General features: G+C 58.8%; 1 protein-coding gene across 1 annotated transcript; it reads right to left on the reverse strand.

Annotated features, from left to right (window-relative positions):
• Positions 1 to 24,350, reverse strand: PIAS4 (protein inhibitor of activated STAT 4). The gene is made up of 11 exons (XM_055343732.1): positions 24,270 to 24,350; positions 18,618 to 19,044; positions 7,211 to 7,295; positions 6,339 to 6,380; positions 5,925 to 6,015; positions 5,694 to 5,822; positions 5,477 to 5,582; positions 3,587 to 3,660; positions 3,336 to 3,496; positions 873 to 1,003; positions 1 to 701 (listed from the first exon to the last, which is right to left on the reverse strand). Exons 1-11 carry the CDS (start codon positions 24,294 to 24,296, stop codon positions 427 to 429), a joined length of 1,548 nt encoding a protein of 515 aa, XP_055199707.1. The 5' UTR covers positions 24,297 to 24,350; the 3' UTR covers positions 1 to 426.
• Between the last annotated feature and the right edge of the window lie 507 nt (positions 24,351 to 24,857).

The raw sequence follows: 24,857 nt of genomic DNA on the forward strand, positions 1-24,857 counted from the left end.
CCAGCTGGAATGGTCACTGGAAGAGGCGAGGCGGGGCGTCCGAGAGCGCAGCCCCCGGTCTGCCCGCCCCTGCCCAGGGCCGGCTTCGGCTCCAGGGCTCGGGCTCCGGCTGGGGAAGCAGCTGTGTGGGTGGCTTGCCTTGTTTGAAAGAGTTTGATTTTTTTTTTCATTTTCATTTTTTTTTTTGTACTTTTTTTTGTCATTTTACTTTTTTTTAATCCTCCGATAGGAGAGTCCAGAGGTACAGGTGCCAGGAGCCAGGAAAAGGGGTGGAAAAACAAAATGAACAATAAAAAGAAAAAAAATCACTCCTCCCTCTGTACCCCAAGGCCCGCCTGCGCCCCATCCGCGTGGGTGAGCACCAGGAAAGTCGAGTGTCCAGCCGGTGGTGGTGGTGGTGGTGGTGGTGGTGGCGGCAGCGAGCAGTCAGCAGGCCGACACCAGGCCCTTCTGGAAGGGACAGCGTCGCTTGGGCCGGGGGCCCTCCTCATCCTCGTCCTCCTCGTCTTCTTCATCCTCTTCCTCCTCTTCTGAGGATGACGAGCTGTCCAGCGTGAGGTCCACCACGTCGGCTCCTGGCTTCCCGTTCTCAACACCGCCTACCGCGCCGCCCCCTCCACCAGCGCCCCCGACTGCGCCGCCGCCACCACCACCACCATTGACGTTGGGGGTGGACAGGAGCCCGTTGGCGTCCGAGGTGCCTGAGGGCAACAGGGAGAGGTGCTCGCAGCAGGGACACGGAAGCCAGTGAGGCGCAGGGGCCCGGGGACATCCCCTGCGCCTCCTTGATTGCCGCTGGGTCCCCAGAGTCCCGTACAGGGCCCGGCACACGGCGGGCGTCCCGTCTGCCCCTCCCTCAGGAGCCCACTCACCGAGCACGAGGATGGGGCACTGCGGGCTGCAGCTGCGCTCCTTCTCGGCGCGGATGGGGCACCACGAGCCGTCCACCAGGTACTCGATCTCGTCGGCATCCTCGCACTCACTCAGGATCTTGGAGAGGAGCCTGGGGGGGCGAAGGGCTGACTCGGGCCCGCAGGGCCACTGTCTCCCCACCCCACTCCCCTGGACTCGGAGGAGCTCGCTAAGTCACTCCCTCCTTTGCAGAGGCGGTTCTAGGACGGCACCCAGCAGGGCCTGCGCCCTGAGGGCCGGCTCAGCCGCCCTCTCTCCCCCCCTCTGAGCAGGGGCCTGCTCCGGCAGGGCTCCGCGTGTCCGCAGTTAGCGCCCTGCTCGGGGCACAGGGACTGCCCTCTGCTCCACGGCAGGAGCCCAGGGAAGCTGGTCTGGGCCCCCTACCCTCCCACCCTGATTCTGCGCTGTCCCTGTTTACGGACGAGGCACCAGGTGTGGGCAGGTGGGCCGTGCAACACGCAGCCCCCTGGAGCGGCTCTGGGCCGGGCAGGAGGTAGAAGGGGGCTGCTACATCCCTGCACATGTGACAGCACCCACAGTGAGCCAGGCCCAGGGGGATGTGCTCTGGCCCTGGACGCCGTGCCACTGACGTACTGGCAGCCAGGCCGCTTTACAGATGGACAAACAGGCCTGGGGGTATGGTAAGCTCCCCAAAGCAGCCAACGAGGCCAGAAAGCAGCCCTTCTTGGGTCCATTCCTGGCCCTGCCACTTCCAGGCCACGGAGCCTCCATCTCCCCGCCCAAGAGGCATACGCAGCGCCCACCACATGCAGCAGCTGGGGGCCCACGCCAGGTACAGGGCACGCGCGTGCCCCAGCAGCGCTGCACCACACCACCCCCGGTACTTGTTTCACGTCAAAGCTGCATCTGCCTCCAGGGGACTCCAAGCACCTCGGGTGCAGTTGCACAGGAGGGAGGCCCTTTCCTGCTCCAGGACACCCTGGGGCCCTCCCTCATCACACTCACAGACCAGCCACCCCAGGGCCACTCTGCTGTCTATGGCAGGCCCCAAGGACACCTGCCACGGAAAGGCCCTGTCCACAGCGCCTCCCCTTCCTCCAGGCCCAAGTGAGAGCAGTAGGTCTTTCTGGTGAAGTTCCCCATGGCCTGCTGCCCCCCCGCCCCAGGCCCAGCCGGGAGTGCTCTGAAGGCACTCTGGGACAGTCCTCATGGGCCCCCCCAGAATCACCCAGCTCCGGTACAAGGGTGGGACAAAATACCCAATCCTCCAGGAAACGCACGAATCAAGGACCCTGCCTCCAGGAAGCCTCCCTGGCTATGCCCAGGCCCTGGGGGATGCTGGGACTGTGGTCTGGGTGAGGCACAGCCACACCTCCAAACCCCAGGCCCATCTGCCCCTGGAGCTGTCGGAGCTGCCGCCACTTGAGCCTGGGTGACCCGCTCTAGGCCTGTGGGGGTGGGGGGGAGAGGCAGGCACGGGGCCGCACAGCTGCCAGGCCAGGAACAGAGCAGCCATTCAGCCCTGGCCCTTGTGCCCGGCCCCAGGGGCCTCCTCACTCCACCCCAAGGCTAGACGGCGTGGGGGCACTGGGGCGCGGCAGCTCAGCCCCTCCAGGGAGGGGACCCGGGCTCCGAGCTGGCCTGGCCACCTATAAGCTGGGCACGCCGGGGCAGGTGATGGCCCCTCTGAGCCTCAGTCTCCTCATCTGTAAGGTGGGAACGATCAAGGCCCACCTCCCGTCATAGTGGGCGGGGATGGCTTGACGACAGCCAAGAGTGGTGACCCCATGGAGACAAGCACCAGAACTTGGGGACGGATTCATACCAAACCCCCAGAGGCCACGGGCACACCCCCCTGTAACATGTGTCTGGGCCCTCACGGACTGCCAGGTGCAGCGTGTGGCCACAGACCCAGCCTGGCCACGGCCTCTCCCCCCCACCCCCAGCTCCGGGGACAGAACATGGGTGCGGCTGGCGCCTGGCAGGAGCTGCTCGGTCAGGTGCTAGGCTCAGTTTCTGGAACCTAAGACCTGAGCAAAGTTTCCCTTTTGGGGAGAACGGCCTATTTCCCCTTGTCCCCCCTCCAATCCGTGGCACTGTGGGGGGGGACCTGGTGGTTAGGTCACGGGGACAGCCTGGCTGCACACTGGCGCCACCTGGGAAGGCGTCACAGGGGGTACTGTTGTGTGGGAAGCAGCTCTCTGGCTTGTGCAGCGGCCATGAGGTTGAGGCTTCCCAGGGCTGCTGCTCAGCGCGGGGGGGAAAGCAGGCTCCAGATCCAGGAGTCACAAGCACCGTGGGCTTCCTGGGCCCAGGGTGCCTAAGCTAACAGCCTCCACCTTTGTAGCCAAGGCCCCGAAGAACCCCCTGCTGCTCCCTGCCCCAAGGAGGGCTCCCCAAGCAGAGGGCTCCCCAGAAAGACAGGTGCCCCAGGGGGCGCGCAGGGCTACCCAGAGCCTCACCCGTCGATGATGAGCTGGTCGTAGGGGGCCGGTTTGTCGCACACGGGGCACATCCAGGTGGGCTTCTTCTCGTTCATCTGGAGGTAGAAGACGGCGTCGAAGCACTGCAGGTGGGCGCAGGTCTCCGCCCGGCAGGGCACCGACAGCCGCATCTTCACCAGCTGCGGGGAGGGAGGGGGTGGCGTCAGCGGCCCCCGGCCCCGCACTGCTCACCCTGGAAGGCCCCACGCCGCGGGCATACCCCGACTCACTGGGCAGATGAGGGAGACCCGCACGCCGGTGGTGGCAATCTCGCTGTCGGGGTCCAGACGCAGCTTCTCTTTGACTGCAGAGAAGGGGATGGCCGTCGTTAGCACAAGGGACAGAGACATCTGTGGGGTCGGAGCCAAGAGGCCAATTTTTCTAGCACCCGCTGACGCCAGGGTAAGACGGTGCGCACATGGAGCAGCCCAACATCCACCTCCCAGGAGGCTGGGATGCACATCTCAGGGCCAGGGCCAGGGCCAGGGCTGCGAGGGTCACCTGTGGAAGCGTCCTGGCAGCGGCTGGTTATTCCAGACAACCTGGCATGCCAACGAGGCAGGCTGTCCCAACAAGCCCACCCTGCTGCACATTTCCACAGCTCCAGGCCTCTCTTGGGAAAAAGATGGGAGCCCACGGGGCTGTCCACCACAACTGTGTATCCCACACAAACCATCCCTGACTCAGCAAGAAGGGAGACGGGCCGCTCCGGAACGGTCCCGGCGGCTCCACACCACATGTGGGGCGAGGACGACCAAGGCTCCTGTCCTGAACACCCCAAACCCTGCAGGGCATGAGCGAGCCCAGAAGCACAACTTCTTGCATGACCAAGTCCACCCAAATAAGTAAAAGCTGACTGGCGCCTGAAGCCAGAGGCCTTGTGGAAAATGCTGGCAACAATATGCAAGGCCCCCTTCTCAACTGTGAACACAGACTAGAGGAAAAACTAGAGGAAAACGCATGCAGAGCAAACCCTGGGGTGGACCCGCAAGGAATTGTGGGGTCTCCCTCCCTCTGGACCCTTTCAGGCTCGTTCTGTCTGCGTTTGTTCTGCTCTCAGTGGGAACGGGAAACCGGCTGACAGACGCCTAGAGGACAGACTGACCGCAGACCTGCTCCTCCTTCCTCCAGACCTCCTTCCTCCTCCTCCCCGCACAGGGTTGGCACATCCCCACCCCACTCCCCAGCTGTCCCGAAGGCCACATCAGCCCTTCACACCTCCATGTGAGTTCCCACCTCGGGACTTGCCTCTCTGGTAAAATGCCAATGATGACAGAGGCACATCTGTTTTTGAAGCGAGGCCCCCTCCCTGTGACACACAAGGCTGGGGCTACAGGTGAGACAACTACAGGACTTCCCGTGGCAACTAGAAACCCAGGGGCCTGACCTGAGGCTGGCTTCAGAGAGGAAACTGACCATCAGAGCCAAGCAGGGGCCCCACATCCCATACACACTGCCCCCGACAGCACTGCGGCCCCTGCCCCTCCCAGAGTTCCACGCCCCACCTGTGGGCCGAGGTTGAATCCTGCCTGCCCCCAGGCCAACACCTGCCCCTCTGGTCAAGTCGGGCATTGTCCCCACAGGGAGACGGGTAGGTGGGGGACGCTTATGAAGAAAGAGCTCTTTGAGGGAAGCGGGAGGTGCTGGAGTGGGGTACACAGGCGGGAGCCCTGCCACTTTGCGCCCAGAGTCCCCAGAGGTCAGATGGAGACCCTGCCAGGTCCCTCGGCCCAGGACTGTGAGATCTGGTCAGAAGGGGCATCACCGGAGAGGGCCAGTGACTTGCCCGAGGCCACACAGCCACCATGGACACAGACACGAGAGGAAAAACTGATCTGGTTTTGTCTGCCCGTCCTTGGTGGTTCACGTTCAGCCCTCGCTGTCCCCCCGGCCTCCTTAACACAGCCGGTCTGGTCTCCATCACTGCCCTGTACCTGCAGCAGTGAATCGGGTCTGCCCTGGCTGCCTGTGCCCCAGGCCCCCGCCTCTCAGCACCCCGGCTCACTGGGCTGGGGGGTCCGCCTCCCAAGGCCCTGACTCAGGGCCTCCTCGCAGGCTCTTCTGCTGCCCAGCCCCCCTCCTCCCACACCCCCTGGGGTGACACAGGCCCACAAGCTCACCAAGCGCCTTGCACAGCTCTGGATGCTTGACCCCGATGGTTTTCAACCTCTGCAGCAGCTCCGAAGAGGTCAGCTGCCGCACCAAGTACAAGGCCACGGAGTAACTCTGGGGGGCAGAGGTGGGGGAGGGGCGGTCAGGGCCAGGCAGGGCTTGTGGGAGGGTGGCGGGGGGGGGGGGAGGGGAAGGACAGGAGGGCAGCACCCCCACCCCACTCACCTTGCCGTAGTTTCCCCAGGTCACGGTGATGCGGTTGGTGGCCGAGGACAGGTACATGAGGTGGGTGAGGTTGATGGGGCGGCAGGGCCTCTTGGGCTCCACTCCAGGCTTATTGGAGGGGTAGTAGCCCTGGAAGCAGACATGGGGGCTCAGGCCTCAGAAAGATGTTCCCTGTAGGCTCTCTGCCCTATCCTGCACAGGAGGTCCGGGGTTGCCTGGGGGCCTACTCACCGGGACTGAGCAATAGCTGTGGTTGACCTTCACGGCGATGTTGGGTGGGTACTGGTCCTCCTGAGGGCCGCTGGTGTCTGAGTAGCAAATTCTGCAACGACAATGTGGACCGTGAGGCCAGCAGGGACTCTGGACAGAGGGGCGGCCCTGAGAGGAAGATGGGTGCGGGGCCAGGGTGGAAGAGCCCATCCGGCAGGCGGATCACAGTTCTGGATGGCACAAGGGGCTCTTGGGGCTCCGGATCTGGTCTGAGCGAGCCTGTCCTGTCCACAAGCAAGGACAGATGGCAGGAAGAGAAGAGGAGCAGGGAAGAGCCCAAGAGAAGCTGCCAGGAGGGAGAGGGGCCTGACGGGGGTACACCCAGGGTGGACACGGGGCTACGGCCAGCAGTGGTCCAGGCTCGCCTGGGCTTACCTGAGGACGACCTGCACGGCCTTGATCCCGGGCTGCAGTTCTCTGTGTGTGCCAAGGAATCAGAGGGGAGGAGAAGAGGGGTCAGTGAGGCAGGAGAGCACTCGGCCCGCCAGGCTGGTCCCTTCACCTGCTACCTTCCCTAGCAGCCGAAGGTCAATGGCTGTTGACTACATTCCCTCCTGTTTACTCACTGGTGACTTGGGCAAATGACCTGCTCCTCTCTTTGTACATATGGGGGGGGGGGTGTCCATGGGATACATTAAGTCAGTTGGTGGACTCAGGCCTGGCATGTGCCAAGTGGGCCAACAAATGGCTGCTCCAGTGGTGATTCCGGTCTCAGCTGGAGATCGAAGGGCCTCAGACAGCAGGACTGACAATGGCCTCTGTCCCTCAACTGTTATGGCTCAGTGTCCTCATCAGGGCGATCCTGCCCCTGCTGGACCCCAGGCAGTGCCTGGGGACAGGTGTGGTTCTCACAACAAAGGAGACTCCTACCGTCCAGTGTGTGTGTGTGGGGGGAACGGGCCGGGATGCTGCTCAGCCCCTCAGCGTGCCTGGGGCACCCCACTCCAAAGGGTGACCCAGCTCCAAAACCAACAGTGCCAAGGGGAGCCCCATTGAAGGGAAGGGTACACCAGCCCACCTCTGGGGGCTGCAGGTCAAAAATGGTATGAGCACGCAGACTCAGCACAACGCCCGGGACATATGGCAGGTGCTGAGCACAGGGGGCAGGGCTTCCGCTTCCCTCCTGCGGAGCACAGGATCTATAGCAAGTCTGCTGAAGGCTCCCTAGCCCAGCCCTCTAGATGGCCCGAGACCGTGCAGTCTACTGCCTGCCACGGAGGCCAGCAGGGGTGCAGGGAGCAGCGCACCTGGAGTTCCGGATCAGCTCCACTTGCCTTGGCGTCAACGCAAAGATACATGGGCTCTCTTGAAGCTTCTCATTATTCTGTGGAACTAAAGATAAACGCAGAGTCAGGGTTGCCTCTGGTCCCCGGCACAGAAGCCAGCCACGCCCACTTCCACGGGCCAGCCCCTCCTTAGACTGGGAAGCTGGGAACAGGAGGTTGAGCCTCACTCAGGCAGCTGGGCCTGTGGGATGGAAGCAAGACCTCTAAGGACGAAGTGCCTCCGATTCAGGGAACACCCCCAACCCTGGAAGGGCCCTGGGAAGCAGCAGCCTTCATGGCTCTCTGGGGTTCAGGTGTCTCTAAGGAAGACAGAGAAGCTCTGGGCTCAGGGAAAGGAGCCTGCTGGGTCGGCAGGACGCAGTGGGACAGCCTGCATGCACTTGGGCCAGCTGCTTCACCCGGAGCCTGTAAGATGCCAGCAACAACTCTAGGCCCACCTTGTATGGCTGTTCCAGGCGCCCAAGGGACAGAGGTCCTGCCTCAGTCATCCATGGCCGATGGCGGCAGAGATAGGAGTGAAACAGTGAATCTCCCAAGTGCACAAAACAAGAGTCACGGAACAGCCCAGCTCACAGCGGGAGGCATGAGGGCAGCAGGGAACACCATACAGAGCCACACCAGCCATCCCAAAGCACCCACTGGGTGCAGAAATAGAGGAACATCTGCCAGCAGATGGAGACCATGGTGGTGACAAGCTGACTCTCCACTCTTAGTTATAACTACATCGAGAACCCCTGGGGTGATCAGAAAGTCTCTGAACTGAATGAGAGTATACAGTGCTCCAAAACTTGGGGGAAGCAGCTAACACAGTCATTAGAGGCAAAATCATAGCTTTAAACACTTCTGTTAAAAAACACAGAAAAAGGTTTTGAATGAATAACTTGCATTTCTTCCACAAAAAACTAAAAAAAGAAAAGCAAATTAAGAATGAAAGTAATTAACAGGAAAGAAATTAAAGATAAAAATAGAAAGTCAGCAACAGAAAAATCATGCCAGAGTTCTTTCATAAACTAGCTAGAATGAGCAATAAAAAAAGATCATAAACATACACACTGTCAGAAATGAAAGGTAGACAGTAGTACAGATCCCACGGTCTTTTGGTTTAATATTGGAACGTAACAACTTTATGGCAATAAATCTGAAAATTCAGATGAAACGGACAGACTCTTCCAAAGATCCAAATGACCAAAACTAGCAAGAAAAGATAAAGGAAGTTTGAGAAGCCCTTTACCAGTTAAAGAAACCGAATTCAAAATTAAATACTTTTCTGGGCAGCCCAGGTGGCTCAGCAGTTTAGCGCCACCTTCAGCCCAGGGCCTGATCCTGGAGACCCAGCGGGCTCCCTGCAGGGAGCCTGCTCCTCCCTCTGCCTATGTCTCTGCCTCTCCCTCTGTGTCTCTCATGAATAAATAAAATCTTTAAAAAATAATAATAATAAATAAAAATAAAAACTTTTCTGCCAAGAAAATCACAGATCCAATTGGTGAGTTCTATTTTTTATGAAACCATATAAACATTTATGAACTTTCAAAAAATAAAGAATTGCTAACTCACTTTACAAGGCTGACATGACCCTGATTCTAGAACCTGACAAAAAGATATCAAGAAAGGAAAATTATAAACATTTCTTATGAACACAGTCACAAAAATCCTTTAGAAAATATCAGCAAATATCCAGGCCCTTGGGATTTAGCTCAGGAATGAATGCAACATTGGTCTAAAACCCCTATACATCCTCTAGCATGGCTAAAACAGAAAGAGCAACAACTCCAAGTGCTGACAGGGATGCGGAACGAGCAGGATTCTCTGCTATAGGCACAACCCCTCTGGAAAACTGTATGGCAGTTCCTAACAAAGTTAAACATGTACCTACCCAGTAACTCAGAAACCCCACTTTTAGGTATCTGTCCCCCATATAAATGGAAATAGGTCTACACAAACACTTGCACGAGGACGCTCATGGCAATCTTATTCCTAAAGAGCCCTAAACTGGAAACTGCTGAATGCCTGCCAATGGAAAAACAGATAAACAAGCATTGGTAGTTTCACACAGTAAAATAAAACTGATGACCTAGACAAGCGCCCAGACATATCTAAAAGTCAGGGTGTCGAGCCACAGTCGGTGGATGCCCAGAAGTACCCGCTGCACGTGTGCTAGGCCACGTCCACAACGGGCGCAGCTAACCCACAGTGACAGGAACCGGAATGAGGGCTGCCTCTGGGAGTGTGGGAGGCGAGGGATGGGAAGGGGGGTGAGGGGTTTTATATAACGGGTATGTTCCGTTTGCCGGTGTTTGGGTTCCTGGGGTACACTCACTTAGCAGGACTCCGTACATAAATTACGCCTCAACTTAAAAATACTGACATCTGGGATCCCTGGGTGGCGCAGCGGTTTGGCGCCTGCCTTTGGCCCAGGGCGCGATCCTGGAGACCCGGGATCGACTCCCACGTCGGGCTTCCGGTGCATGGAGCCTGCTTCTCCCTCTGCCTGTGTCTCTGCCTCTCTCTCTCTCTGTGACTATCATAAATAAATAAATAAATAAGTAAATAAATAAATAAATAAATAAATAAATTTTTAAAAAAATTAAAAAAAAATACTGACATCTATGCTGAATAGGAGTGCCTGACTGGCTCAGTCAGGGAAGCGTACGACTCAATCCTGGGTGGGGGTTGTGAGTTCAAGACCCACCTTGGGTGTAGAGATGATTCAAAAATAAAATCTTAAAAAACCTAACCAATGACACCGGAAAGCCACCTGATCACAAGACTGGATGAGACGTGGCTGGCAGGAACAGAAGCCTGGAGGGCAGGCCATCTCACTCCATCTGCCCACACCAACACACAGCGTGGGACACAGCGGCCCGCCTGTTCTTAGAAGCCCAACTGCAGGCGTGCTCACACACCACGGATGGGCGAGGCCCACGGGCAGCCAGTACTCGGAACGGTTTCCATCCGATGACTGACGACCTAAGTGCCCGCCGATCTGGTCTGGTGAAGATGCGCTCCAGAATGGCAGACAGAGGCAGACTACGTGAACCCAACACAGCGAAGAATCCAGAAGCTCTTCACACTCTGATACAGAGTAGCTTCCAAGATGTTTTCTTCAGGTTACAGCAGGTGGTGCGGGCAGGTGTGCATCACACGCAGACTCCGGTCGCCGGCAGAGAGAAGGGTCAGCGCAAGTGCAAGTCTGCTCATCTGTGCGACAGCCATCTCGGGACTGGGGGCTCTGTGAGAACCAGCCACAGTCACCCCCTCGGAGTGACTAGGAAAGGCACGGTGCCAGCTTTCTTTGTACCGCAAACCCCTTCCAACAGAGCTGTACATGCTGTTCCCATAAAGGGCTGGAGTGTAAATATAGTTTTGGTTTTTAGTGAGCTACGTGGTTTCTGCCTCAACGTCCCCACTCTGCCTTCTACCACAAAAGCCATCAGAGACAGTAAAAGGAGAAATGGGCATTGCTGTGTGTCAATACAGCTTGGTTTAGTAGAAGAGGCAGCCAATGAAGTTGGCCCCAGGCCCTAATCAGCCAACTCTTGCTCCAGAACCTTCTGAATTCTAAACCACAGCAGCAGGTAACCTATTTAAAAAGCAGACACAGGGACGCCCGGTGGCTCAGCAGTTGGGCATCTGCCTTTGGCTCGGGGCGTGACCCCAGGGTCCTGGGATCGAGTTCCGCATAGGGCTCCCCACAGGGAGCCTGCTTCTCCCTCTGCCTGTGTCTCTGCCTCTCTGCCACTCTCATGAATAAATATTTTTTAAAAAATAAAAACAATAAATAAAAATAAAAAGCACACACAATTTGGATTTAAAACCAGCTCAGGGTCAGAAGCCAGACTACCCAGGGTTCATACCTGAGCCCTGCCTGGGGCACACTATCCTCACCCAACCCTGGGTGCCTTCTGTACACGGGACCCATTTCTCAGGGCAGAGAGCTGCATGCTTGTTTATTGAGGGCCTGGTCAGTCCCTGCAGTCCTGGTTAGAGCCCCTGAGGAGGGCCATCTAACTGGGGAGTGGGAATGCACAAAATCCACCTGCAGACATGCCCAGACCTGCCCAGAAAACCAAGGGGCAATTATTTCTGACGGGGTGGGGCAGCGCAGGGGTGCTCACATACCCTCAGCTGGGCTGTGACAGCTGAGTGAAGCCAAGAGTACCACCCTTGACCCCACCCACTGGCCAGGGAGCTGTCCCCAGAAACAAGGAAGGCAGGTGAGTTCTATCATGGGAGGCCAGGAGTCCGGGGTCCCCTCCAGAGCTCCCACTTCTATTTTTTTTTTTTTAAGATTTTATTTATTCATGAGAGACGGGGGGGGGGGGCAGAGACACAGGCAGAAGGAGAAGCAGGCTCCATGCAGGGAGGCGGACGTGGGACTCCATCCCAGGACCCCCGTATCATGCCCTGGGCTGAAGACAGGCACTATATCGCCGAGTCACCCAGGTGTCCCCAGGGCTCCCACTTCTAGATGATGTCCCTGCGGAGACAACATTTGGATCTTCTGCTGCACCACTGACCCCAGGTAGCTAATTGCTCTCTCAGTAAGCCAAGTGGCCAGTGGGAGGCAAGCTGCCACCTCAGCTGCAAAACAGCAAGCCCTACAGAGGAAGGGGGTGGGGGGCCACCAAACCCAGGCCTCCATCATCCACTGCCAGTGGCAGCTCCACCCTCTCAGCTATTCAGGGCTGAGCCATGGGCAGCATCCACGATTCTTGGCACCCCCAACCGCCCCCACTCCCGCATCAATTCCCAGTTGGCTCCAATTTAAAAACACAGTAGCAAGGTCCCTTCTCCATCACTCCCGCCCCTCTGTTCAGTACGCAGAACCCTCGCTGGCCACCTGGTTCCCCAAGCTCACCGCCTGCCACTCGAGGGATGCTGTCCCCACCCCCAGTGGACTTGATCCCATGGCAGCCATCCTGGGCGCCACCTCATGCTCCTCACATGCTAAGGACAACCTGCCTTGGGGCCTTTGTATTGGACATCCCCTCTTCCAGAACATTCCTCCCCCAACTACTTAGATGGCTGATGTCTCTGAAGTCTACTCAAACGCTGCCAGAATGACAGCCTTCCCCAAGCACTTTTATTTAGAAACTGCAAGCCCCCCAGCCCCCTGCAATCCTGGTAACTCCCCATGTCTCCTTGCCTGCACGATCTTAAAACTCTTACCTCCTGAGAATAACAACTTCTCAGCGTCTTTGGATCATGAACACGAAACCAACCCAAAAGTACCTCTGCTGTGTCACACAGGCTGCTGCAAAGCCATGGGGGGCCCTGCCAGGTGGTGTGTGGACTAGAATGAGGTGTCCGTCCCAGGTCTCAGAGCCCCCCAGAAACTAAAGGGAGGGAACCCCCTGCTCCCAGATCCTCAGAGAACCAGCCTCTGGTTCAATCCAAGACACTAACAGAGAACCCCAGCACGACTGTCTCTACTCTGGCTGCCAGGCCCATACAAACCACGACCAGCAAACAATGCTTAGTGACCTGAGTGGCCACTCCTGATATGGGGGGGCGGGAGGTGTAGATAAAACAGTAGTTAGGACATTGCCACCATTTCGGAGGATCACACATGCAGACAAGAGTGGCAAGGACAAGCCCAAACCTCCAACAGGGGCCGGACTCTGTTTCACACAACACACACACACTTTTGACAAAAGTTTCAATAAGAAGCAAAAGCGGGCAGTCCAGGTGGCTCAGCAGTTTAGTGCCGTCCTCGACCCAGGGCATGATCCTGGAAACCTGGGATCGAGTGCCACTTCAGGTTCCCTGCATGGAACCTGTTTCTTCCTCTGCCCATGTCTCTGGCTCACTCTCTCTGTGTCTCTCATGAATAAATAAATAAAATCTTTAAAAAAACAGAAGCAAAGAAAAAGATCGCAAATCAGTTGGGACAGACCTGGTCTCCCTCCCACTGACCTGTAGCCTCCTGCACCCTGGGGCCTGAGAGGGATCAAGGCTCGTCCTCCAGACCAATGCCCCCAGACCCACACATGGTCTCAAACTCCGGCCCCAGCTCCCCAGATGGAGAAGTCAAGGTCTGAGAGACAGTGTAGGCAGGACAGGTGGTGCTAGGGTGGCGCTCGGGGAGGAGATGGGAAAACAGGTGCCCCAGGCTGGGTGCAGGGGCCCTTGCCAACAGCAGGGAGCCAGGAGGCATAAGCCCTGGGTCAGGGGCTCTGGGCTCACACCCCAACTCCTCCACCCAGCTGACAGGCTCTTGACTTGCTACTTGTGAGATTATGGGGATGGGACAGGGTCACACGCTGAAGCAGAGCCAGAGAATGCCAGTTCACGGTGATTCTCACTGCAGCCCCTGGGCTGCTTCTCAGGTCCTGGACTGGGCGCCTCCTGCTCCGCTCTACACCATGGATGCAGTGACGGGATGAACCCTTTCCGGGCCCAGGTATTAAAAAAGAATACCTACAATCAAATAAGCCACATCAGGGCTGGCGGCAAGGCCACAGGGGAGGACAAGGTGGTGAGGGAAGGTAAGCAGGAAAGGAAGGTGAGGGGATCCCTGGGTGGCGCAGTGGTTTAGCGCCTGCCTTTGGCCCAGGGCGTGATCCTGGAGACCCGGGATCGAATCCCACGTCAGGCTCCTGGTGCATGGAGTCTGCTTCTCCCTCTGCCTGTGTCTCTGCCTCTCTCTCTCTCTGTGTGTGACTATCATAAATAAATAAAAAAATTTAAAAAAAAAACTTAAAAAAAAAAAAGGAAAGGAAGGTGAGAGGGTAGGTGGCAGGGGAGGGAAGGGCCATGTGGCATCTGGGAAAGTATGACAGACAAGGTACAGCACACGCAAAAGCCCTGGGGCAACTCTGGGCCTAGTGTTTTAGAGGAACAGTGAGGCCTGTATGCCTGGATGGAGCACAGTGGGCAACGGGAAGGGAGAGAGAGGAGAGGAAGGCAGGAAAGAAACCAGGCAGAAACAGTGGTCACGTATGTTTTGAACAGAGGAAGTTTTTTCCTCAAAAAACAGAGAAAGTTTCCTCTGGCTTCTGGGGAGACTGGTGATGTGTAGGGAAGAAGTCAAGGAGGCAGCTGGGCAGCTGGGCTGTTGGGGGTGCCCTGTTAGCCTAGTAGGTTGGCCCGCCGGCCTCTGGAGCTAGGAGACCAGACCTGGGATGCCACATGACCACCCAGGCTCTCAGGGCACAGGATGGACCTGAGGACCCAGGGAGAGAGCATGGGCCTTCGTTGCACCCCGGCTGGCCACTAGACGGTACATAGGCTGCTCTGCCTCTGTGCACCCCGGGCGTTAACACCCACCTCAGAGAGGACCCCAGGAAACGAGACCTGGAGAAGCTCACCAGATTTTCGAGGATGCCAAAGCCCTCAGTACAGTCTCGCTGGTCGCCACTCTCCCCGTGGCCTGCCCACCTTGTGTTCTCCAGCCTCTCCCTCCCTCTCCTCCCACGCCACACTCCACTCTAGTCACGATGACTTCCGTCCCAGAGCCCTCGTTTACTGCCAGGCCTGGGCCTGGAACACACTCCCCTCCTCCTTCCTCTCTGTCAGGCAAATGGCTACCCACCTCTCAGGTCTGGAAGGTGGTCTCCTCCAGGAAGCCTCCTGACTGCCACCTCCCCACATATAAGTAACAAAGGGCCCCTGGCCCTGACTGCCCCCTACGAAGCCTGCACTCCCCAACCAGAGCATTCCTCTCCTGGCACCACTTATTCACCTTTAGTGCAGCTTCCCAGCAAAACACACCAGGCCAGGAACCCCACACCTCCTCTGTGGCTTGGGCAATACCAACCCAAAGGCCTGAGAGGCTAGATGAGGGATACACGTGTGACCTGCACAACAGGTGGGTGCTGGACCAGTGGTCCTCCACCAGCATTGGTGTTGGCTACCCCTAGGGGTACCGCAGAGAACCAGGGACACTTGAGAGTTGTCACAACATAGGGTGGCTCCTTCATTGCTCAGCAGCAAGGACACAGCCCCACAGCCTGAGATGCTGGCCACGGGTTGATGAGGAGCCTCCCGGAGCAGCACTGCACGAGATCAACGTGTTTCCTTCCTTCCACCCACAAGTCTCATGACGGCCTCTCCTTTCTGCCATGCACCCTGACAGAGGTCTGGGCCTTCCCAGTCAGTCTCTGGCCACTGCCATCTACCTTTAGGCTATCAGGTGCCCAGTAAGCCCCCAGCTGCAGTGGCATGACCAGGACAGTGTTCCCCGGCCCCACTTGGGTCCTGCTGTGGTCAAGAAGCAAGTGCCCCTCCCCTGGCTGGGATGGGTAGAAGAGCCAAGCTCTCTCAGCTAACAGGAGGCCTGAGGTCCAGAACCTCTACATGGTTCAAAATGGGTACCTCCCCACAGGGGTACAAGGCACTATGACTCAGGGAGGGGTCAGAGTTGGGAAGATGGGAAGACGGTAAGATGGTTGAGCATGTGGCCCCAGAGCCCCTTCCTCTGGATGCCGTGTGACCTTGCACCGGTCTCCCGACCTTTCTAGGTGCCAGCCACCATCCAGAGAGATCATCTGTCTCCTAAGGTCCTTCCAGCTCCATTATTCTCCTCCCCTCCCCCAACCCAAACATTCCACTCCCTGTGATTTATGTCTCCTCTGCACCCGGCGCAGTCTCCATCCCGAAGCTGGAGCTGGCTGGCGGCTCTTCCGGGGAAACAGACTAGAGTGTTTGGACCTCATTCTGGTCAGCATGTCATGGTCAGGAGCAAGGGGGAAGGGGAAGCTGGCTGAGCTTGAGCCTCATGAAGTGGCTCTTGGGCAATGCCAGTGCTGCAGAAGTCACCAAAGGGAGGGACCCAGGTTGAGAAGTGGGTGGACAAAATCACTGGTCCTGGAACAGAGGGGACCAGACTGCTTCAGGGCCAGGTCTGTGCTCATTGAGGACTCTCCCTAGGAACCTGGCAGCTGCTGGGGGGTTCCTGAGGATGGGGGTTCCAGGGAAGGAGTATGTTCAGGACTGGGGCAGGGGAGTGGGTGGAAGCCAGGGCAGGGCGGGGTCAGCCTCTTTGTTCTGAGCCGCCAGCAGAGTAATTCCCAGTGTAGACAGGGGAGCAGACTCTCCCGGAGATCAGGTGACTGGGGTCCCCAGGGGCTCAGGGCAAAGTGATGCATTGTGGGGCGGGAGTGGGAGCGGGCCATGCAGGAAGGAAGCCCATAGTCCAGGCAGGGGAGGGAGACCGCTGGCCCTTGAGTTCAAAGTCACCTCTGTCCCCCGCCCAGTGCTGAGCCTGACTTAACTGCTTCCCGGTGAAAACCCAGCCTCCCTATCATGAACAGCATCCCTGAGTCCTTAGAAACCTGAACTGTCAGCCTGACCTTCAGAGCCAGCCAGTCCCAAGGCCCCCAGAGCCTGCCGGAGAACCCCCTGGGGGTAGGGGTGAATGGGTTCCAACATGTACAGAGGGGAGTGGGGAGGAGCAGAGTGTGGAGGCTGGGATCGGGGGAGGAGTGAGGCTGTCCTGGAGAAACTCAGGTTCTCCAATGCTGCCACATTAAGTTTACGACAGGTGCCGCTAGGGCAACTTACTCCCCACTTGGGGGCTGGTGACAAACACTGCAGAGAGAAGGCAGGAGAGATCAGAGCCTCAAGCCGAAATGGGGCCTTGGGACTCCAGAGCCTGGATGACCAGCAACTCCTCCCGCCACCTCCTACAGCCTCACCCAGAACCACAGCCCCCTTGTCCAGCCTCACAAAGCTCCAGAGCTACAGGAAGGAGGAAGGGAGGCAGCCGCATCCCTCCCACTGCCCCCCAGCTAGGGCTGACAGAGTGGGCTGGCTGGCATGTGGCTGGCGTGGAGCTCTCCGTGCACAGAGGGGCCCCTTGGCTGAGCAAGACAGGATGCTGGGTCAGCAGGGAGGGAGGGAATGAACCACACGGCAGAGAGCCCGGTGGGTGGGGGCACGGAGGGGCTGTGACCTCTGCCACGTTACAGAGAAAACCAACTCACAACCAGGGCCAGAGGCTGGTGTGCAGCGGGGGCTCGGCAAAGACGTGGGAGGTTGAAAGGGAGATGGGGATGAGGGGCTACAGGGAGACAGCAGGACCCACGGTGCCGACACATGCTCAGGGCACCTCCAGGACTGCCGGAGGGAACCTTCATGAGGGTGGGGTGCTCTGCTTGCTCCCTGCTGTGTCCCCGGGGTGGGCATCCCCAGGGAGGGCTTCCATGGGCATCCACCTGGCAGGTTCTCAAGGCAAAGAAGACAAGAGAGACAGGAATGATGACGAAAGGGGTCTCCAGGACCACACAGGGACCCCATCAAATCCAAGGGGGGGCCAAGAAGCCCTCTTACTAGACTTGCTATCTGGAGCCCTGGAGGCGCAGGCAGCTGTGGCTGGTGGGAGCACATGAGGCCGAGGCCACACTGATGCTCACCCACCCCACCACTACCACGGATGCCAGAGAAAGACCAGGGGCCCATCCGTGTGCAGCACACCATCAACCTTGGGAGTCAGAGAATTTGTCTGTGGCAGACAGGAACCACAGGGCCCTGGCATTGTCTCCTCCACTCCTGGCGGTGTCCCACCTCTTGGGAGCACAGCTAGCCATTCCCTAACCAGCTGGCCCATGGTGACCAGCCTGCACCCCACTGGCCAAGGTTGCTCCGAAGGCCGCCTACCAGGAAACAAGCCTTTTGCAGGAGGAAGGGAGATCAGATCCAACTTCCAGCCCCTCTGCCACAGGGAGTTAGAGCACACAAGCCAGCATCCCCGGTGGCCCCCAGAGATGCCTCCCTCCGATGGTCCAAGCCTGGCCCACAACATAGAGCTGTTCTGTGTGACTAATAGAGTGTGGCAGTTAGGCCACTTCCAAGCTGAGGTCATGGAGACGACTTCTAGCTGCTTCTGGCTTCTCCCTGTTCTACATTCACTCTCAAGTGCGCACACTAACTCTCCCACTCCATCACTGGTTCCAAAGGAAGCAAGCCATCATTCCACGCTGTCACGACGCTCAAGCAGTCTATGGAACCCACATGGCAAGAAGTGGGGTCTCTAGCTGACAGCCAGCAAGAAACCAAGACCTGCCAGCAAGCATGGGAGTGGGTGGCCCCTAGCCCTAGTTGGGTCTTCAGATGAGACCTGACGAGTGACCGTGTATCAGGACCACTCCACTAAGTCACTCCCAAGTTCCAACCCTCACGAGCTGAGAGCAGATGAATGCCTGTGGTGCTAAGCTACTGAGATTCAGGGTACTCATGAGACGACTCACCAGGTCGCTGATAGATCCAGAGGAGGCTCTTGTGCTTCCTGGGAAGGAAAGCCCTCCCACCCCCACCCCTTGGCCCTCACTGCTTCCCAGGAGACACTCTGGGTCAGTGACTGTGGCTGGCCAGAGGCACTGCGAGAGTACAGGTCGGGGCTCCCCACCCCTAGTAGTGGCAGACTCACCCAGCTCTGTAGGCTTCAGCAATTCATCCAGCATGTTAAAGAAGGGAAGCTTCACCAGACGCACTTCCGGCTTGAGGGTCTTGGTGGGCAAGCGTCCAAGTCCATTCAAGTACTTCCCATAGAGCACGGGGTAGTCAATGTTGGGGCCTGAGAGGGGAGTCCTGGGCACCGTGCCAGCCCGATCGTAGGTTGAGTGCATGGTCAGGGGGTCCAGGGGCCGGTGGGGCTGGGGGACAGGCTCTGAGCTCTTCTTGGCGTAGCGTGTTTCGTACAGCTCCTTGATTTTCTTGAACAGCTCGGGGCTACAGTCAAACTGGACCAGCTGGAGGGCCCGGGTGACAAGTTCGTGTTTAAGTCCGCTCTTACTCCGGCCAACAAAACCCAGGAGCATCTGAAGATCGGAGACTCGGAAACTCATCACCATGTTCTGGGGAAGAGCAACCACAGATACACACGCTCAGAGGAGACACAGCCAGATTCGGGGACTGCCAATGGGGCAAGGGGCTTCGTGGAGCCACCTGGGCCCTAAACGGGGGGGGGGGGGGACAGCGAAAGGAGAGCCCATCAGGTGCTGCCTGGCCCTCTCCCCAGACCCCCTTCACTCTGGTGGGCAGGAGCAGGAGCCCAGGAGGAGGAGGAGGCGTAGGCACCAGGCCCACCAGCCCAGGCTCAGTCCCACTTCCATGCCCTTGCTCATGCTGCCTGCTCACCCTTCCCTATGATGCCCCCTCCCAGCTTAACCCTGCTCCCCTCCACCTCTTCCTCCTCAAACCTTCCTCAGCATTGCCAACGCAGCAAAAGCTTCTGACCGCCCCCCCCAACACACACCGCTGCCTTCTATTTTAAGTTCTCTTTTCCCATCTTCAAGCCTGAAAGCATCCCCAGGGCAGGAACTGGGAATCTTGCTTTACCCGTAAACAGCCTCAGCCACTCCCTAGCCAAGAACACTAATGGCCTCTGTGACCCTCAGTCTCTTCGTCAGGATGACAGGACCCACTTTGTTGGGATGTGGGAAGGACCAGATGAAGTAACATACGGAAAGCAGAGAAAATCAACGTTGGCCACAAACACATTTTCCCTTCAGTCTGGAGTATGGTAGCCACGACTTAATACCAATCACTCGCCAGGAACTGAGCTGCACATGTGATCATATACTCAACGCTGATTCTTCTAACAATCCTGCTGGGCTGGGGGGAGCTCCACATGACAGCCAAGATTCAAACCTAGGCCTGACTCCAAAGCCAGGGGTAATTTCTCTCTATTGCACTAGGGGTGTCCACATGGGGCTGAGCACTGGTGAACATCAAACATCTGCTGATCATTCCAGAAGGCCTTCTCTGCCTCAACCCTGTGGACGTTGGGACTGGATTGTTCTCTGGGGCGGGGCCATCCTGGGCACTGTTGGGTATTCAGCAGCATCCCTGACCTCCACCCACTCGATGCCAAGAGCTCTCCCCAAGCTCCCGTGGTGATGACAAAGGTCCCCCAGACACTGCCAAGTGTGCCCTGGGAACAGTTTTGGCCCATTTAGAACCACGGGTCTGAGGAGAAGGCTTTGGGAATACAGCAGCCACAGAGGCTGTGAGCTGTGGCAAAGTGATGAAAGAGGACTAGCAGAGACTGGCACTTACTACCTGGCAGGGTCCCTCCAACTAAATCAAACCAAACACGAGAGCTCAGCTGACGCCGATGTTTTCTTTGGGGCGGCCCAACCATAGCCTGGCCTCGGGGAGACTCTGGGACGCCAAGGGGACTGACACTCCGCAATATGCTACATAAGCAAAGTATCCTTGAAGGATGGATAGGCCGGCAGGGTTTCAGGGCCACCCACACTGAGCCCCAAAGCTGGCCTGAGATGAATGAAATGTGGTGGGGAAAAAGAAACTTCCAGGGGAATGGGGAAAACAGGTACAAGTGATGAGGGTGTATATGGGAAGCTGGCGGCACAGGGCAGGACAGCACCCAAGGAAACCAATAAAGCCCTTAAATTCAACTTGAGAGGGATCCCTGGATGGCGCAGCGGTTTGGCGCCTGCCTTTGGCCCAGGGCGTGATCCTGGAGACCCGGGATCGAATCCCACGTCGGGCTCCCGGTGCATGGAGCCTGCTTCTCCCTCTGCTTGTGTCTCTGCCTCTCTCTCTCTGTGACTATCATAAATAAAAAAATAAATAAATAAATAAAGCTCAAATGAATTAAAGCTTGGAAAGATGCGGGCAGAAAATTAAAAAAAAAAAAAATTCAACTTGAGAGTCTGACAGTCAGAGGTGGGTGGGAACCCTGCCAGGGTGTTTACGTAGCCGTCTCACTGCCAGAAGGCTCTGGTGTTTCCCGTTTCCTGGCTGTTGAAGGGTGAGGCGTGTAGTCTGAGGGCAGCACCAGGACTCAGGAGCCCTGGGTTCCTAGGCAACCCCAGGTCCTCTGTCAGGCCCCTCTGCACTTTGGGCACCTCATCTACCCATGCAAGATGTGAGCCCTCTAAGATTTCGGCAGCCGTCCACTAGGTTCCTGCTGACAGCAGAGAGGCTGTCAAGGCACAAAATGACAGATACACACAGATGCCCATCCTGCCTGCAAAATCTCAATGGGGAGCCTTTTCCCGCTGCAGGACCTTCCTCCTATTCCCACACTACAGACGTGGAGCATCCGCCACACACCAAGCACAAGGGCTCTTTGCGGTCACAAATCTCACAAGGGTCCACGCCCACCAGGCAGGTTAGAAAACCGAGGCCCCGTGAAAGACGTGGCTGGCACAGAGCCTCCCCACGTGTCAGTGGCAGGAGCCATTGGAGTCCCAAGGGCACTTCCTTCCACTCCCACCCAGCTATCTGGGGGCCTGGGGACCCCTCACATCCCAGCACACCTCCTGCCTTGGGACCTAAGCAATCTGTAGGCTCTCAGAGAGCCCAGAATGCTTACAAAAACACAAAGACTTCACCTTCCTTGGCCTGACTTCCTACCTTGAGCAGAGAAAATAGGCTTGCAGACAAGATGTTTCTTCTGGAAGAGGCCCAAGGCCTTGGAGGGGAGAGGAGACGTCATGTGGAAGCTGAGTGCCCTCCATGGAGCTAAAGGCAGGTGGGCTCGGTGTGCCGAGTCTGACCACAACACATCTTCTACCATCACCCCGCCCCTGGGAGCACCCTGCCCCCGCCAAGGCCCAGCCCTTTCACCAGGTTGGACATCCGGAGCTGCCGCACAAGCATCCTGGGGCACATCCCTCAAGCTGCCATATGTTCACGACTCGGATTTCTCAGCAGCTGCCACCACCAAGGAGCCTGACCTTGACACTGGGAGGGGGGACAGTGTGAGAGGGGCACAAACATTCAGGAAGAAGCCCCAAGCTCTTTGCAAATCACTTCCTGCCATGGCTTCATCCTACCCGCCTGCCCCTCAGATCTGTGTTTATAAACAGCACCAGGCCCCCACGGCTTCCACAGTCTCAACTCTGGGCTTGTTTGGAGCTATGTGGAAAAGCATCAGTCTGGATAGAGCTGCCGCGCTTAACTTAACCCGTCTCGGGTATAGGTTCCTCCGAATGTGGCGGAAAGTTAAGGTCCTTATCGCCAGGAAATGGGAGATCTGTGCAAAATGCTCCCATCTCAAGAGGTTCCCAGACTGCCTCTTCTCCCCAAGCCTTCTCACGGGCCTCAGGCAAAGGCGGATTTCCAAGTTTACCAACAAGCCCCTGTCATTCTCCCCAAGGACCAGCCTGTTTTGAACTCCAAAAGACAAAATCTCCAGCCCCTGTTACTACAAAAGGCTAGGTAAGCACCTAAAAGAAGAGAACACTTCAACGACAGCTAAGACACTCCACAGTGGCAGCCACAGACTAAAGAAAGGCGCCCGAGGCTCGGAGCGAGCTGTGTCACTGAACAGAGGCTCACGTTCTAGAGAACTTGAAAAAAGGGTCAACTTGATTTAATTGGGGTGGGGGCCCCAGCCACCGGAGGGTCAAGTAGAGTTCATGAGATCATATTTCAAGGCCCTGGATGGTATAAAAGAATTCAGTCCCTACCGTCTGGCTGGGACTGGGACCGGGTGGGGGGTGGGGTGCACCCAGAGTCACAACCCTATGGGATGGCTTTATTTGAGGGCTCCGGGGGTCCTCAAGCCCACTGGCTGCTACCTTGGGCATGCAGAGTTCAGACTTCCACATCTCCAGGGCATGTCCCAATTTCTCAAAACCCTACAGAAGGGCAGAGCGTAGTACAGGCATTGAGGGGGACGCTCCAGGGGGAAGGGCGCTGCATTTCAGATCTCCGCAGGAAGAGAAGGGAGATGGAGGGAGAGAGAGAAACAGGAGAAAGAAAACATTTACAGGTCAGGACCTGGGGAGGGAAGACCAGTGGGAGGGGGGAAAGGCGGAGCCTCTGTCCAGCAAAGGTCCGGTCTCCCACCTCCCGGCCACCAAAGGCCTGGAGTAAACTTCTCAGGGAGGAAGGGAACAACCCCACTGTAGTGTGGGGCAAGGGCCCTGGAGGTACCTGGAAAACAGTACATCCCTAGAACAGGAATGGCCTCTATGGGATGTGGAACCTGGACCCCAAAATGGAGCATGAGGGAGAAGCACTAGAAGCACTAAAGAGAGAGGGTGGGGACTCTCCATGAACCAACACAAGAAACCAGCAGAAAGGAAGAGGCAGCCTCAGAAGCCAGAGTTGGGGCGTATAAAGGGATCTAAAGTAGGTTCGGGGGAGCTGCGTAGACACAGTACCACCTGAGTAGACGCACTTGGGAGTATAAAGGGAACAGCCGGCACAGGGTCCCATTCTGTTAGCGTGGAGTTGAGAGACCCCAGGAGCAGAGTCCAAAATCTCACAAACGCTGTCCCGAGAGTAAAAAGGGGGAGCAAGGCAGAGCCCAGGACCCAAGACCGAGGAGACGGGCAGGGAGGAAGGCTCTGAACAGGGAACAGGGGCAGGGCTCCATCCCAGGCGGGAGAGCAAACTCGAGAGACCCGGTGCCCACTCCGAGGGCGAGCGAGACGGTGTCGGGAGGGGGGCGGGGCTCCGGGACCAACGCGGGAGCCGAAGCAGGGGGGGGCGGCCTCCAGCCCGGGTACAAACCCCCACGCGGACGCGGCGTCGGGGGGTGCTTCGGGACCCCGGCCCGTCACCCCGGGCGCGGGAAGCGGCGGCACAAGGGGCACGGGGCCCCTCTGAGCAGGGAGCCGCCAAGCCCGGCCGGCCTGCTGGGCAGGGAGGCTGAGACCCCGGGGCCGACCCTCGCTGCCACGGGGGGCGGCGAGGCGAACACGCTCCCCCAGGCCAAAGAGCAGGACCCCGGCTCGGGGCGCGGAGGGGACGAGCAGCCCAGCCCGTCAGGCTGTCCGGGAGGCGCGGCCCTGTGCCCAGGCTCCGGGAGACTCGCCCCCAGCCCCTCGGGCGGGTGGGGGGGCGACCCCGCCTCACGCCCGGGAACCAACCCCCAGCGCGGAGGCTGGGGTAAGGTTTGGGGGGCCCCGCCCCCGGCCTCCCCGCCCCCCGCCCGCACCCGGCGCGCCGGGGCCAGGGGCGGGCGAGGGGGCCGGGCGGCGAACCGCGAGCGGGCCGCGCCGCGGGGCCCCGGGCGGAAGGCGCAGACCTCCGCCCGCCGCCCGGCCCCCGCCCCTTCTCCCGCCCGCCCGGGCCGGCGCCGCCGCCGCTCACTCACTTTGGCCTCCACCAGCTCCGCCGCCATCTTGGCCACCAGCGTCCCCCGCGCCGGGAGCCCCCAGCCGTCGCGTCACGTGACCGCCCGCCACTCGCGGGCGGGGCCGCGGCGGCGGCCAATTAGCACCGCGCGCCCTCCTGCCCCCCCACCGGCGCGCGCTGCCCGGCAGCGCGCAGGCGCGTGCGACCGCCGCCCGGGCCCCGGGCCAATCAGGACGGCCCGAGGCTGCCCCCCCCACGCCTCCCTCGCGGCGACCACGCCCACCCCTGGCGGCGTCTGGCTACTTAAAGGGATACGCGTCCCGCACAGGTGGGGGCGGGCGGTGGGTCGGGAAGGGGACAACAATGCAGCCAGGTGCGCGGCCCCCGCGCTGGGCCGCCGGCCAGGTGCGCGCCCGGACGCCCGGCGGCGTCGGGGGAGGGGCCGGGGCTCCGGCGCTGCGGCCTCCGGCGCGTGCAGCGGGGAGCCCGTCCGCGCGGCCCGGTGCAGCCCCGGCCGGCCCGGCGCCCCGCGCGCTCACATCCGGGTCCCGGCGCGGCGCCCCCCGGCTGGCCCGGGGCCGGGCAGCGAGGACCTCCCCCCGCCCGC

Source organism: Nyctereutes procyonoides, unplaced genomic scaffold, assembly GCF_905146905.1.
Source record: "Nyctereutes procyonoides isolate TBG_1078 unplaced genomic scaffold, NYPRO_anot_genome, whole genome shotgun sequence".
Taxonomy (NCBI): Eukaryota; Metazoa; Chordata; class Mammalia; order Carnivora; family Canidae; genus Nyctereutes; species Nyctereutes procyonoides.